The sequence below is a fragment of the Tursiops truncatus genome, chromosome 12, assembly GCF_011762595.2.
Source record: "Tursiops truncatus isolate mTurTru1 chromosome 12, mTurTru1.mat.Y, whole genome shotgun sequence".
NCBI lineage: Eukaryota > Metazoa > Chordata > Mammalia > Artiodactyla > Delphinidae > Tursiops > Tursiops truncatus.
The window spans coordinates 67,747,425-67,762,988 of record NC_047045.1 but is presented as its reverse complement, the minus strand read 5'-3'; the positions used below and the strand labels follow the sequence as shown (position 1 = coordinate 67,762,988).

At 41.2% G+C, this 15,564-nt stretch overlaps 1 protein-coding gene across 9 annotated transcripts in view; it reads left to right on the top strand.

The window, feature by feature from the left end:
- HIVEP2 (HIVEP zinc finger 2) overlaps window positions 1-15,564 on the top strand; it is a 194,481-nt gene that overhangs the window by 165,803 nt on the left and 13,114 nt on the right. For all 9 annotated transcript variants that reach the window (XM_073789666.1, XM_073789667.1, XM_073789668.1 and 6 more), the window contains 3 exons: window positions 1,081-1,125; window positions 1,821-7,376; window positions 8,411-8,565. In XM_073789666.1, coding sequence (XP_073645767.1) covers window positions 2,208-7,376; window positions 8,411-8,565 — 5,324 coding nt within the window. In that variant the 5' untranslated portion in view covers window positions 1,081-1,125; window positions 1,821-2,207. The remainder of the gene's footprint in view (window positions 1-1,080; window positions 1,126-1,820; window positions 7,377-8,410; window positions 8,566-15,564) is intronic.

Genomic DNA, 15,564 nt, shown 5'->3' with positions numbered 1-15,564 from the left:
TTATAAAATACATTCTAGGGTGCAATAAACTTTTTTTTTTCACATCTAATGTTACTATCTCCTGAATGAGCTTTTATATTAGTACTTATAGCTATACTTACTTTTTTTTTAATGGCTGAGTTTATGACTGACTTAATCCTTGTACATATAACTTTGTGCATTTGTGTACATCCATGAGGATACATTTCCAGCAATGGAATTTCTGAGCCAGAGGGTATGAGCTTTCTTACTTTGATAAGCACTGCTACATTGCCTATCAAGGAAGTACCTCAGCTATCGTCGTAATTGATAGAGTTGAGCATTGAAGTTCTCAGAATCCTCTGGGTACGATATTGGCCATTCCCTTATGGAAATTGAGTATTCACTTAAAATCTGATAGTTTCTAAGTTGTCAAGTTTTCCTGAGCCATTCACAGTCATCTGGAGGACTCCTTCACTTTGCTGTCATGCAAATTTCCTGAAAAGGATATTTATACATTTAAATGTTTAAACCTATAGGTTGAATTTTTTAAAAACCCACTATTCTCTGGGCTTCCCTGGTGGCGCGGTGGTTGAGAGTCCGCCTGCCGATGCAGGGGACACGGGTTCGTGCCCTGGTCCGGGAGGATCCCACATGCCGCGGAGCGGCTGGGCCCGTGAGCCATGGCCACTGAGCCTGCGCGTCCAGAGCCTGTGCTCCGCAACGGGAGAAGCCACAGCAGTGAGAGGCCCGCATACCGCAAAAAAAAAAAAAAAAAAAAAAAAAACCACCGTTCTCAACTTTTTAATATCTAAAGAACTAGAACCAGGCTTATTGTGTCAAAAGTCTAAGATGTTTTAATATATTAATCTTATATCTTAGAAAATATGAATCTGAAGTTTAAAAAATTTTTTTCTCCTTGAGTTGTTTTTGGACACAGTGACAATCAGTATTAGGTTTACTGCTTTAGTTCAGTGTTTTCTAAAGCAGTTACCTGCTGATTTTTTAGAGCACATAACATTGTGAGCCCTACATATAATGAACGTTAAATTGACATTTGCATACAACAGTGTTGTAGTTTGATGGAACAATCTTTCCTAACTGCATTTATTTTCTACCCAGGAAGCGTCAAGACAATCATGCCCATGAGAACTCTAAACCATTCAGGTAATCATTATATTTTCTAATTGTCCCCAAAATATGTTTTGTTGTCCATATTATGAAGGTTTTATAACTATTTTATTTAGATGCACTTTTCTGCCTTTTCCAAAGTTCTGTGGCAATCTTTGATTCTTACAGGTTTAGTCTAGCTCTAATCACTCCTAATCACCAATTTTAAGCTGTATATTTTTATTAACATTACATATAATACATATGACATTTTATATTAACTGTTGTATTACATACTTATAAATTATATTATATTATACATTTAACATATATTTTATATTAACCTATGAAATATATCTATATAGAGAAATATGTAGTACACTTAGCATGTAAGTCATAAAACTGGGTTAGAAATAGCTGTAAATTTATTTTAATGAAGCCTTTTAAAAATCTTATGATTTTATAAATAATATGTATCAAAAGTTTTCCTTTAAATGCTTTTCTGACCAAAATTAAGGGGTATTTAAAAGGATGACCAAAAGTTAAGCATTGAGGAGATATATGCGTATGACTTAATGCTGTTTGCAATGAATAACCTTTCATTGTGGGATTAATGTAACAACCATAAAAAGGATTTCTTGGAGTAGAAAACATTTCAATTTATCCAATTTCAGGCTGTTTATTTAGGAACGGTTTTGGTTTCTTGCTTGATAACTACTATGACCATCTCTTTGTGTTTCGTTCTCTTTCAGACCATTTTATCTTAGTGAAACTGGCAACTGAACTTTGCTCTAGTTGATGGGCAAAATTTCTCCTAGAATATTCATCACCCCAATATCACCCTAGTTGAAAATATTCAAATGCCATAAGAGATCTTTATAGATTTGCACTTAGCTTTTGGATGGACATTTCTACAATGGAGAGAACTGTGTTATAGCCCTGGTCCAAGGACATTACCATCTAATGCCCATAGACTACGGTGTGGGTGTGGAAGGTTCCAAAGAGAAGGAACACTCAGCAAGTTTGCAGACACCCTGGAACATGGAAGCAAGCAAGCTTTGAAAGGCGCAGCTTTGAAGACACTCCATGAGTCTGCACGGCTTTCAAGCGAACTAGCACTTGAGACCTTGTGTAACAAAATGGACACTGGGGACACGGCTCTAGGACAAAAAGCTACCTCAAGGTCTGGAGAAACTGATAAAGCATCAGGTAGATGGAGACAGGAACAATCAGCTGTTATTAAGATGAGCACTTTTGGCAGTCAAGAAGGACAGCAGCAACCACAAATAGATCCTGAGCATATCGGAAACACAGCATCAGCACAACTCTTTGGTTCTGGGAAACTGGCCTCACCTGGCGAAGTGGCACAGCAAGTCACAGAGAAGCAATACCCACCGCACCGTCTGAGTCCTTATTCATGCCAACATTCCCTCTCTTTCCCTCAGCACTCATTGCCACAGGGGGTCATGCACAGCAACAAGCCACATCAGAGCCTTGAAGGCCCTCCGTGGCTTTTCCCTGGCCCTTTGCCATCTGTTGCCTCCGAGGACTTATTTTCCTTTCCTATACACGGCCACAGTGGTGGTTATCCTAGAAAAAAGATTTCAAGTCTGAACCCTGCTTATAGCCAATACTCCCAGAAAAGTATCGAACAGTCGGAAGATGCTCACAAAAAAGAGCACAAACCCAAAAAGCCCGGCAAGTACATTTGCCCTTACTGCAGCAGGGCATGTGCCAAACCCAGCGTATTGAAAAAACACATCAGGTCCCATACTGGTGAGCGGCCATATCCATGTATACCTTGTGGTTTCTCTTTCAAGACAAAGAGCAATTTGTACAAGCACAGGAAGTCACATGCCCATGCAATTAAGGCAGGATTAGTCCCTTTCACAGAGTCAGCTGTATCTAAATTGGACCTAGAGGCCGGTTTTATTGACGTAGAAGCAGAAATACATTCAGACGGTGAACAGAGTACAGACACAGATGAGGAGAGTTCTTTGTTTGTGGAGGCTTCTGACAAAATGAGTCCCGGCCCACCCATGCCGCTGGATATCGCCAGCAGAGGTGTCTATCATGGGTCACTGGAAGAATCACTGGGAGGTCCGATGAAGGTGCCGATTTTGATTATCCCCAAAAGCGGGATTCCTTTACCTAATGAAAGCTCTCAGTATATTGGCACTGATATGCTACCAAATCCGTCTTTAAATACTAAGGCTGATGACTCTCACACAGTTAAACAGAAACTTGCACTAAGACTGTCAGAGAAAAAAGGACAAGATTCTGAGCCATCTCTAAACCTTCTGAGCCCGCACAGTAAAGGAAGCACTGACTCTGGTTACTTTTCCCGCTCAGAAAGTGCAGAGCAGCAGATAAGCCCTCCAAACACAAATGCAAAGTCTTATGAAGAAATCATCTTTGGAAAATACTGTCGGCTTAGTCCGAGAAATACACTCAGTGTTACAACCACAAGTCAGGAGCGCGCCACGATGGGTAGGAAGGGCACCATGGACTCATTACCTCACGTTAACACCAGGTTAGATGTCAAGATGTTTGAAGATCCTGTTTCACAGCTGATCCCAAGCAAGGGAGAGATCGACCCCAGTCAGACAAGCATGCTGAAATCCACTAAATTCAACAGCGAGTCAAGACAGTCCCAGACTATTCCATCATCTATCAGGAATGAAGGAAAACTTTATCCAGCCAGTTTCCAAGGCAGCAGCCCAGTTCTCCTAGAAGCTCCTGTTGACTCTTCACCCCTTATTAGAAGCAACTCAATGCCAACTTCTTCAGCAACAAATTTAAGTCTTCCTCCTTCTTTGAGAGGAAGTCACTCATTTGATGAACGGATGACTGGTTCTGATGATGTGTTCTATCCAGGGACTGTAGGAATACCCCCTCAGCGCATGTTAAGAAGACAAGCGGCTTTTGAGCTGCCTTCGGTACAGGAGGGGCACGTGGAAGCAGAACACCATGGCAGGATGTCAAAGAGCATCACGGGTCCATCCTTGAAGGAAAAGAAGTTGATTCCTGGGGACAGGGTTGGGTATGACTATGATGTCTGTCGGAAACCCTATAAGAAGTGGGAGGATTCTGAGACACCGAAGCAGAGCTACAGGGATGTTTCCTGCATCAGCCCCTTGAAACACGGCGGAGAGTATTTCATGGATCCCTCGGTGCCATTGCAGGGAGTGCCAACCATGTTTGGAACTACTTGTGAAAATCGAAAACGCCGGAAAGAGAAGAGTGTAGGGGACGAGGAGGACACCCCGATGATCTGCAGTAGCGTCGTCAGCACACCCCTGGGCATCGCGACTTCAGATTTCGAGCCCAAATTGCAGATGCAGGAAGGAGCCAGGAGTGGATTCGGCCTGGCTGGACAGGAAAACCCTTCTCATGGTCACTCGGAGCGCTTTGACCCGTGTCGACCCCCGCTGCAATCTGGAAGTCCATCGCTTGGGTCAGAGGAGTCACCCGCAGCTGCTGATTCAGACAAGCCATCAGACGGAGGGGGCAGGAAGCCTCCCGGCAATGTGATCTCTGTGATTCAGCATACGAACTCGCTGAGCCGCCCCAATTCATTTGAGAGGTCCGAGTCCGCTGAACTCACCGCTAGCGCCCAGGAGAAAGCCTCGTCACCTTCCGAGACCTGTGACAGTGAGATCTCAGAAGCCCCGGTGAGCCCAGAGTGGGCTCCGCCCGGGGAGACCACGGAAGGCGGGGGGAAGCCATCCCCTTCGCAGCAGGTCGCGCAGCCGCCCTACCACGCGCAGCCCCGCCTCGTGCGTCAGCACAACATCCAGGTCCCCGAGATCCGCGTGACCGAGGAGCCTGACAAGCCAGAGAAGGAGAAGGAGGCCCAGAGTAAAGAGGCAGAAAAGCCGGTGGAGGAATTTCAGTGGCCCCAGAGAAGTGAGACCCTCTCCCAGCTCCCGGCCGAGAAGCTGCCGCCCAAAAAGAAGCGTTTGCGGCTCGCGGACATGGAGCACTCCTCCGGGGAATCCAGCTTTGAATCCACAGGCACCGGCCTCTCCCGCAGCCCCAGTCAGGAAAGTAACTTGTCGCACAGCTCCAGTTTCTCCATGTCTTTCGAAAGAGAAGAAACCATGAAGCTTGCGGCACCTCCCAAGCCGGATGAGTTTGGGAAGCACTCAGAGTTTTTGACGGTCCCTGCTGGTTCGTACTCGTTGTCCGTCCCCGGCCACCACCACCAAAAGGAGATGCGACGCTGCTCGTCCGAGCAGATGCCTTGTCCCCACCCAACGGAAGTCCCAGAAATTCGGAGCAAATCATTCGATTATGGGAATCTGTCCCATGCTCCGGTGGCAGGGGCGTCGGCATCCGCGTTGTCCCCATCCCGGGAGAGAAAGAAATGCTTTCTGGTGCGGCAGGCTTCTTTCAGTGGCTCTCCCGAGATCGCCCAGGGGGAGGCCACCGCGGATCTGAGCGTAAAGCAGGAACAGCTAGAACATCTGCACGGCAGCCTCAGGGCCACGTGGCACCACGCCCCATGCTCTGTGCTTCCTGCCCTTCAGGCAGAGGACCCAGGGAAGCAGGTGGTGGGTCCTTGTGCCCAGCTGAGCTCAGGACCACTCCACCTGGCCCAGCAACAGATCATGCACCTGGATAGTCAGGAGTCTCTGAGAAATCCCTTCATACAACCGACATCCTATATTCCAAGCAAGCACTTGACTGAACAGCCACATTTATTTCCACATCAAGAGACTCTTCCGTTCTCTCCAATCCAGAACACCTTGTTTCAGTTCCAATATCCTACCGTCTGTATGGTTCATTTCCCAGCTCAGCAGCCCCCCTGGTGGCAGGCACACTTCCCCCATCCCCTGGCTCCGCACGCTCCAAAGAGCTATGGAAAGCCTTCTTTCCAGGCAGAAGTTCACCCCAGCTACCCCTTGGAGCCTGTGGCGGAGCACACTGGAAAGAAATCCACTGATTATGCGCACACGAAAGAGCAAACCTACCCGGGTTATTCAGGAACATCAGGGCTACACTCCAAGAACCTTCTTCCAAAGTTTCCGTCAGGGGAGAGCACCAAGTCAACAGATACTCCCTCCGAGCAGGTTCTTCAAGAAGAGTTCACCTCAGCAAACGCTGGGCCTTTACAGTCCTTACCAGGAACAGTGGTTCCTGTTAGGATCCAGACCCACGTACCGTCCTATGGGAGTGTCATGTACACAAGCATTTCTCAGATGCTTGGGCAGAACAGCCCTGCCATTGTCATATGCAAAGTCGACGAGAATGTGACCCAAAGAACACTGGTAACCAACCCGGCCATGCAAGGGATAGGATTTAACATTGCCCAGGTGTTGGGGCAGCATGCAGGCTTGGAAAAGTGCCCCATCTGGAAAGTACCTCAGACCATACCCCTTGGCTTGGAATCCTCGATCCCCTTATGTTTACCTTCCACCTCTGACAGCGTCGCCACCCTGGGAGGCAGCAAGCGGATGCTTTCTCCAGCCAGCAGCTTGGAACTCTTCATGGAAACAAAGCAGCAGAAAAGGGTCAAGGAAGAAAAGATGTATGGACAGATCGTGGAGGAGCTTAGCGCCGTGGAGCTGACCAACTCAGACATCAAAAAGGATCTCTCCCGCCCACAGAAGCCCCAGCTGGTTCGACAGGGCTGTGCTTCTGAGCCAAAGGATGGCTTGCCGTCAGCGTCATCGTCCTTCTCCTCGCTGTCCCCCTCCTCATCTCAAGACCACCCGTCCGCCAGCGTGCCCTTGAGGGAGCCCTTCCCTCCAAGCTCCAGGGCACCCGCTCTGGGGCAGAAGTCCAGTGGGCCTTCTGAAAGCAAAGAGTCCTCAGATGAGTTAGACATTGACGAGACGGCGTCTGATATGAGCATGAGCCCGCAGACTTCCTCATTGCCACCCGGGGACAGTCAGCTGGAAGAGCAAGGGAAGGGCCAGAAGCTGCCTGCCGGCGTGCTGGTCCCCAGAGCGTCCGACCCAAGCGGGAAAGTGGCAAATTCGACTCTTCTTTTCACGGACGTGGTAGATTTCCAGCAGATTCTGCAGTTCCCCAGTCTGCGGACAACAACGACTGTGAGTTGGTGCTTCTTGAATTATACAAAACCCAATTATGTGCAACAGGCCACCTTCAAATCCTCGGTATATGCTTCATGGTGCATTAGTTCCTGTAACCCAAACCCATCAGGATTGAACACCAAGACCACGCTGGCTCTTCTGAGGTCCAAGCAAAAAATCACCGCAGAAATTTATACCCTGGCCGCTATGCACAGGCCTGGAGCCGGCAAGCTTACGTCATCAAGTGCTTGGAAGCAGTTTGCTCAGGTAACAAATATTGTTTCTGAAAGCACTCTGTGTTGTGGATTTGACTGCTGAGCAGAATACGTAGTGAAGGATGTACGGAAAAAACATACAAGTAAAATGAAGACCAGAGCTGGGGAGGGGGTCCTCTGCAAACGGGCCTTACCCATTGACCCTGAACTTAGTTATGAGGGGTCAGTACCAGTCAGTACTTAGGAAAGTACCAAGCACAAAGTATCTCCTCAGCCGGGTGCAGTGAAATTCCACCGCAGGGGCTAATTCCTTGGAGTTCCTCTCCGTTCCAACCTGTGTTAGTGACCTAGCAGACCAACTTTCCTTTGATGTGAGGACTTCAGGAAATTGTGAAATGAGGACATAGAACAGGGAGTGGACACAGGAGAGGAAAGATCAGGAAGGAGGCTGCCGGGTGTTAGAACTGAACTTTGTGAACTTCTGAGGGAGGGGTTGTTCCCATTGGCTATTGTTTTACTAAAATTTATTTTTAATATATTTCTCTCAAAACTCATTTTTCCAAGGGATTAGCAGGTTCGTTCCTACATGAACAATTATTGCCTTACATGTAGGATTATAAGAATATTAATAAGGGCCACTTTGGAATTTATGCTAAATTAATAAAGAAGTACATGGAGGTCTTAAACAAAAATATATAATAAATAAAATATAAAATATATTTACTCACTTCAGTTACCATTTCTCTTTAATAATTTTTGAGAATATTTTCTAAACGTATAGAGATTGCTTGAATTGCTACTTCCAAAAACAGAACATGTTTTTAACATTGTTATTAGTGTTGTACAGTGTACGTGCTAGTGGGGTCTTGTTGGTTTTTTTTTTTAACAGAATGTTGAATTTATTCTGTAGAAACTGTCATCTTTTCTGATTTTATCCCCGTTGTCCCTTATTTTATGTAGCCAGCCTATGGCCTTTTAGCATGGAGTTTAGGCTGATTTTCAGAGATCATGGAAGAGTGGGATGTGTGCGCTTCCTCTGTGTCTTAGGGAATGCATACGAAATGATTCTCTCTTTTTGGCCTACAGATGAAACCTGATGCGACCTTTTTATTTGGCAGCAAGCTAGAAAGGAAACTAATGGGAAATATCTTAAAGGAAAGAGGGAAAGGAGATATTCATGGAGATAAGGATATTGGATCCAAACAAGCTGAGCCCATTCGAATTAAAATCTTTGAAGGAGGGTAAGGAAACACATGTGCAAATGTAAAGTATTCCATTAAATTCAGCATAAATGGTCCTGAGTGTCTGCATGGAAAAGTCGTATCTCCTCTGGTCTGAAGCATAAAGCAAATTCCTTTTTCTATACACATTTCTGAAGTCTTCTGGTAATAGATAATGAGCTCGTGCCCTTGCTTTCATGACTTGCTTTTAATGAAAATGTCCCTATTGTATATGGTTCGAACTTCTGCCTTAAATTTTCATACCTCTAATTCAATATGAAATCGACTAAATTGCTGGACTCCTGATATTGTCTAAGTTTGTTCATTCTTTGGTATTACTTTGATAGGCATTTGTTGTGTTAGTAATGGACATATTTTTATTCTATGCTTACAAAAATGCAGTCATGCACACTCATGTATAAACCTAGAAACTAGTTTTATTTTATTGTTTTTATTATTACGTAAAGTCCAGACCTTATTGGGATTTCACCAGTTCCTTCAAAACCCTCTTTCTGTTCTAGTATCCAAGCCAGGGCACCACTTCGCATTTAGTTGTCATGTTTCCCCAAACTTCTCTGGTCTGTGACAGTTTCTCTGTCTTTAGGAATTTCTTTTTAAGTGTTGAATTCTGAGTTGCAGAAACTCAAGTAATAAGGTTCAATGATTTTGTTGTCTATCTAGTTAAGAAACACTGCATGTATGTGTAATGTCCAGTTTTAGATTTTAATAGAAATGTATCTTAAATCTAGTCACAGGGGAGAAAAAGCCCAGACTTCTGCTTTAAAATTTAAAAATTTTAAAGGATGTTAACCACATTTGGGGATGGTGATGTGTCTACCTTATCTTTGCAACAGATCTATAATCTACATATTTCCATGAGCATGATTTTATTCTAATTATATTTGGAGAACAAAATAATGTTATCTGTTTGACTCTAAAATGTTGAGTGGCTGGTGATATGAAGTATCAGTTTCTCACATAGATTTACCAGTTTGGAGATGGTTTATCAAAGTTGGTTCCCTGGTAAGGTTGACCCCCTTGGATGAATGCCTAGTATTGTCACCACTAAAGCCACAGCTGTTTGTAGTCATGAAGCTTGTCTCAGTATTTTTTCACATTCCTCATCTTTTAACACAAACAAGAGAAATAGAGATTTTATCTTTATAGAGACTGAGTGATCCCTGTGACTGAATCAACGCTTACATTCATCAGTCTTCTTCATAACAGCGCACTTGTACTAGATTAGCGAGACTTTCACAGTGACTGTATGATTTGGGGAGCCCCTCTCCACTAACGAAGGACACAAATGAAAAAGCATATGTGAACATTTTATTGCTGTGTTTTGATGATCCAAAAGGATTGGGCCATATTTAATTTTCTCCTCATTTCATTGTCCAACGTTATGGGCTATGTCCCAATCATTCTTTTTTTTTTTTTAAACATCTTTATTGCAGTATAATTGCTTTACAATGCTGTGTTAGTTTCTGCTTTATAACAAAGTGAATCAGTTATACATATACATATATACCCATATCCCCTCCCTCTTGCGTCTCCCTCCCACCCTCCCTGTCTCACCCCTCTAGGTGGTCACAAAGCACCCGAGCTGATCTCCCTGTGCTATGCGGCTGCTTCCCACAAGCTATCTATTTTACATTTGGTAGTATATATAAGTCCTCAAGTCCATTCTCTACGTCTGTATCTTTATTCCTGCCCTGCCCCTAGGTTCTTCAGAACTATATACATATATATATATATATATATATATATATATATATTTTTTTTTAGATTCCATATATATGTGTTAGCTTATGGTATTTGTTTTTCTGTTTCTGACGTACTTCACTCTGTATGACAGACTCTACGTCCATTCACCTCACTACAAATAACTCAATTTCGTTTCGTTTTATGGCTGAGTAATATTCCATTGTATATATGTGACACATCTTCTTTATCCATTCATCTGTCGATGGACACTTAGGTTGCTTCCATGTCCTGGCTATTGTAAATAGAGCTACAGTGAACATCGTGGTACATGACTGTTTTTGATTTATGGTTTTCTCAAGGTATATGCCCAGTAGTGGGATTGCTGTGTCGTATGGTACTTCTATTTTTAGTTTTTTAAGGAACCTCCATACTTTTCTTCATAGTGGCTGTATCAATTTACATTCCCACCAACAGTGCAAGAGTGTTCCCTTTTCTCCACACCCTCTCCAGCATTTATTGTTTGTAGATTTCTTGATGATGGCCATTCTGACTGGTGTGAGGTGATACCTCATGGTAGTTTTGATTTGCCTTTCTTTGATAATTAGTGATGTTGAGCATCCTTTCATGTGTTTGTTGGCAATCTGTATATCTTCTTTGGAGAAATGTCTATTTAGGTCTTCTGCCCATTTAGAGATTGCGTTGTTTGTTTTTTTGATGTTGAGCTGCATGAGCTGCTTGTAAATTTTGGAGATTAATCCTTTGTCAGCTGCTTCATTTGCAAATATCTTCTCCCATTCTGAGGGTTGTCTTTTCATCTTGTTTATGGTTTCCACTGCTGTGCAAAAACTTTGAAGTTTTATTAGGTCCCATTTGTTTATTTTTGTTTTTATTTCCATTTATCTAGGAGGTGGGTCAAAAAGGATCTTACTGTGATTTATGTCATAGAGTGTTCTGCCTATGTTTTCCTCTAAGAGTTTTATAGTGTCTGGCCTTACATTTAGGTCTAAAGACCTAAATCCATTTTGAGTTTATTTTTGTGTATGGTGTTAGGGAGTGTTCTAATTTCACTCTTTTCCATGTAGCTGTCCAGTTTTCCCAGCACCACTTATGGAAGAGGCTGTCTTTTCTCCATTGTATATTCTTCCCTCCTTTATCAAAAATAAAGTGACCATATGTGTGTGGGTTTATCTCTGGGCTTTCTATCCCGTTCCATTGATCTATATTTCTGTTTTTGTGCCAGTACCATGCTGTCTTGATTACTGTAGCTTTGTAGAATAGTCTGAAGTCTGGGAGCCTGATTCCTCCAGCTCCGTTTTTCTTCCTCAAGATTGGTTTGGCTATTCGGAGTCTTTTGTGTTTCCATAGAAATTGTGAAATATTTTGTTCTACTTCTGTGAAAAGTGCCATTGGTAGTTTGATAGGGATTGCATTGAATCTGTAGATTGCTTTGGGTAGTATAGTCATTTTCACAATGTTGACTCTTCCAGTCCAAGAACATGGTATATCTCTCCATCCGTTTGTATTATCTTTAATTTCTTTCATCAGTGTCATATAGTTTTCTGCATACAGGTCTTTTGTCTCCTTAGTCAGGTTTATTCCTAGGTATTTTATTCTTTTTGTTGCAATGGTAAATGGGGTGTTTCCTTAATTTCTCGTTCAGATTTTTCATCATTAGTGTATAGGAATTCAAGAGATTTCTGTGCATTAATTTTGTATCCTGCTACTTTACCAAATTCATTGATTAGCTCTAGTAGTTTTCTGGTAGCATCTTTAGGATTCTCTATGTATAGTATCATGTCATCTGCAAACAGTGGCACCTTTACTTCTTCTTTTCTGATTTGGATTCCTTTTATTTATTTTTCTTCTCTGATTGCTGTGGCTAAAACTTCCAAAACTATGTTGAATAATAGTGGTGAGAGTGGGCAACCTTGTCTTGTTCCTGATCTTAGTGGAAATGGTTTCCGTTTTTCACCATTGAGAATGATGTTGGCTGTGGATTTGTCATGTATGGCCTTTATTTTGTTGAGGTAAGTTCCCTCTATGCCTACTTTCTAGAGGGTTTTTATCATAAATGGGTGTTGAATTTGTCAAAAGCTTTTTCTGCATCTATTGAGATGATCATACGGTTTTTATCCTTCAGTTTGTTAATATGGTGTATCACATTGATTGATTTGCATATATTGAAGAATCCTTGCATTCCTGGAATAAACCCCACTTGATCATGGTGGATGATCCTTTTAATGTGCTGTTGGATTCTGTTTGCTAGTATTTTGTTGAGGATTTTTGCATCTATGTTCATCAGTGATATTGGCCTGTAGTTTTCTTTCTTTGTGACATCTTTGTCTGGTTTTGGTATCAGGGTGATGGTGGCCTCATAGAATGAGTTTGGGGGTGTTCCTCCCTCTGCTATATTTTGGAAGAGTTTGAGAAGGATAGGTGTTAGCTCTTCTCTAAATGTTTGATAGAATTCACCTGTGAAGCCATCTGGTCCTCGGCTTTTGTTTGTTGGAGGATTTTTAATCACAGTCTCAGTTTCAGTGCTTGTGATTGGTCTGTTTATATTTTCTATTTCTTCCTGGTTCAGTTCAGGAGGTTGTGCTTTTCTAAGAATTTGTCCTTTTCTTCCAGGTTGTCCATTTTATTGGCGTATAGTTGCTTGTAGTAATCTCTCATGATCCTTTGTATTTCTGCAGTGTCAGTTATTACTTCTCCTTTTTCATTTCTAATTCTATTAATTTGAGTCTTCTCCCTTTTTTTCTTGATGAGTCTGCCTAGTGGTTTGTCAATTTTATCTTCTCAAAGAAGCAGCTTTTAGTTTTATTGATCTTTGCTATTGTTTCCTTCATTTCTTTTTCATTTATTTCTGATCTGATCTTTATGATTTCTTTCCTTCTGCTAACTTTGGGGGTTTTTTTTGTTCTTCTTTCTCTAATTGCTTTAGGTGTAAGGTTAGGTTGTTTATTTGAGATCTTTCTTATTTCTTGAGGTAAGATTGTATTGCTATAAATGTCCCTCTTAGAACTGCTTTTGCTGCCTCCCATAGGTTTTGGGTCATCATGTTTTCATTGTCATTTGTTTCTAGGTATTTTTTCATTTCCTCTTTGATTTCTTCAGTGATCTCTTGGTTATTAAGCAGTGTATTGTTTAGCCTCCATGTGTTTGTATATTTTACAGATTTTTTCCTGTAATTGATATCATTCCTTAATCTGTGATCCATCTTCTGCCTGGTGGTAATCAGCTGTTTATTCCAAGAAGCGTGTTACCACCTCTTATTTTGCCGATTGCAAAGTGATAAGTTCAAAAAAAAAAGTATTACTGACCAAATTTTTAAGTGTATGTGTTTCTTATTACTATTTAATTCATAGACTTAGTAATTTAATTAAACATACCTTTTAATTATTTTTTAAAACCATTAATTCTTTTTTCCTTTTAATTTTTAGATTTTATTTTATTTTTTTATACAGCAGGTTCTTACTAGTCATCAATTTTATACATATCAGTGTATACATGTCAATTCCAATCGCCCAATTCATCATATCTTTTAATTATTTTTTCAAAATCCATTAATTCTTGTATCAAGTAAATTCATGGGTCTGCAGAACTGTTGAAGGGTAAATATTTTATTTGTGCAGACTTTTCTAATATGGTTATATTTTATACAAAATTTACTCTATTTTCATTCTGGAAGCAAGTTAATCAGCTGAGACATTAAAATAGTGTTATTTGAAGATAATACATTGTACATCAAGTACAATGATGGGCCTGGGCCACAGTAAGCTTAAAGTACCCTTCCCTGAAGAAAAGTTGCTTTCTATAAAATTATTTGTTTTATTCTATATTCCTTAGGTAATTTCATCCTAAGGTAATTTCATCCTTAGGTAATTTCATGCCCTAAGTTTGGGGCAGAGAATAGTGATATTAAAAGATGAAAGATATTTTGCATCTTTAAGTTCTTTTCTTCTTTATTACAAAAGACAATGTGAGATGAAAGATAAAGTTCAAAATAGTTTTGAAGAAAAAGTTGACTTTGGAAATTACTTGTCCCTAAGTGGGAAAGATTTAAAGGAGCAGAAAGCATGCAAAACTGACTATTCATATTTCTGATACTAGTCAATTCTCACCTGGATTGGGACTGAACAAAAGATAATCTTAAGATTAAATAGTATCCATAGCAGAGTGGATATTTAAATATGTTGCATGGATTTTCTCTCTTAAATATTCTTCAGTGGATTTGACAAATGAATTTGAACTTGCTTTTATTTCTGATGATAGATTAGCTAGAACACAATAGAGAAGTTTGCAGTGCTCTTAGAATGTAAGACGAAACAAAACAAAACTGTAAATCTAGTGCCTTTAAGTCAGTCCACACTGAGTTAAGGCATTTTGTAGGTCACTTTACCTTTTGAAGTTATACGAAGAGCCCTTCGAAAGGAATATCTTCCCAAGAATGACATTAGACCCATAATTCTAGCCTGAGATTTAAGAGATAATGGTATTCATTGAGTTATTCAGTAGAATGCTGCTATACTGTATGATAGGTCATGTTTCCCTGTATTCTAAACAAAATGTGATGGATGGTGAGCACTAGATAGGTTTCTTCCATTGATAATTACAGTGAATACCTAAGACTTTGCTCATCTAACTGATTTAATTAAACTAGAGGACCTCGTTTATCCTTTCAAACTTCTCTATTAAATCCTTCCAGAAACGAATGCAAATTTGATTGAAAAATAGAATGTCTAGTTTTCATTATGTAACAGTACCTTCCAGAAGCCACTTGAAATTTAGACTTCACTTTAGTACAGATTCATGGTCCTTGGGAAGAGGAGATCAAATCTGTAGGCAACAGTTGGTGAGCTCAGCTCAGCCTGTGTAAGCTAGAAATTTCTGACTCTCGTGCCAGGATTGTAAAAATAGAGTAGAAACTTGCAATGAAGAATTCTATAATCAGTCATATTTATTCTAGCAAATTCAGAGGGGTATGCACATCTTAGATGATGGAATATTAGCAAATGATATGTGATGATTTAAATATGCTAGTATAACTTTTTGGATGTTTCTTGGCCAGAGGCAGTGAGGTGCACAGCTCTGCAACTCTTTGAGGCTTATATAAGCCCATTGAACATCTGTACGGAGTCCATATATTTACACTTCATAGAAGAGCCAATTCCGTTTTGAACTCCATGTAGAAAAAAATTCCCTTTCATTTACAATGCCAAATCTGTTCTTTCCGGACTTTACTGCATAGATTTCACAGGCTTTGTAGAAATAAAGTTGAATAATTGTAAAAGTCCCTCCTAAAAATTTGTCTTGCAA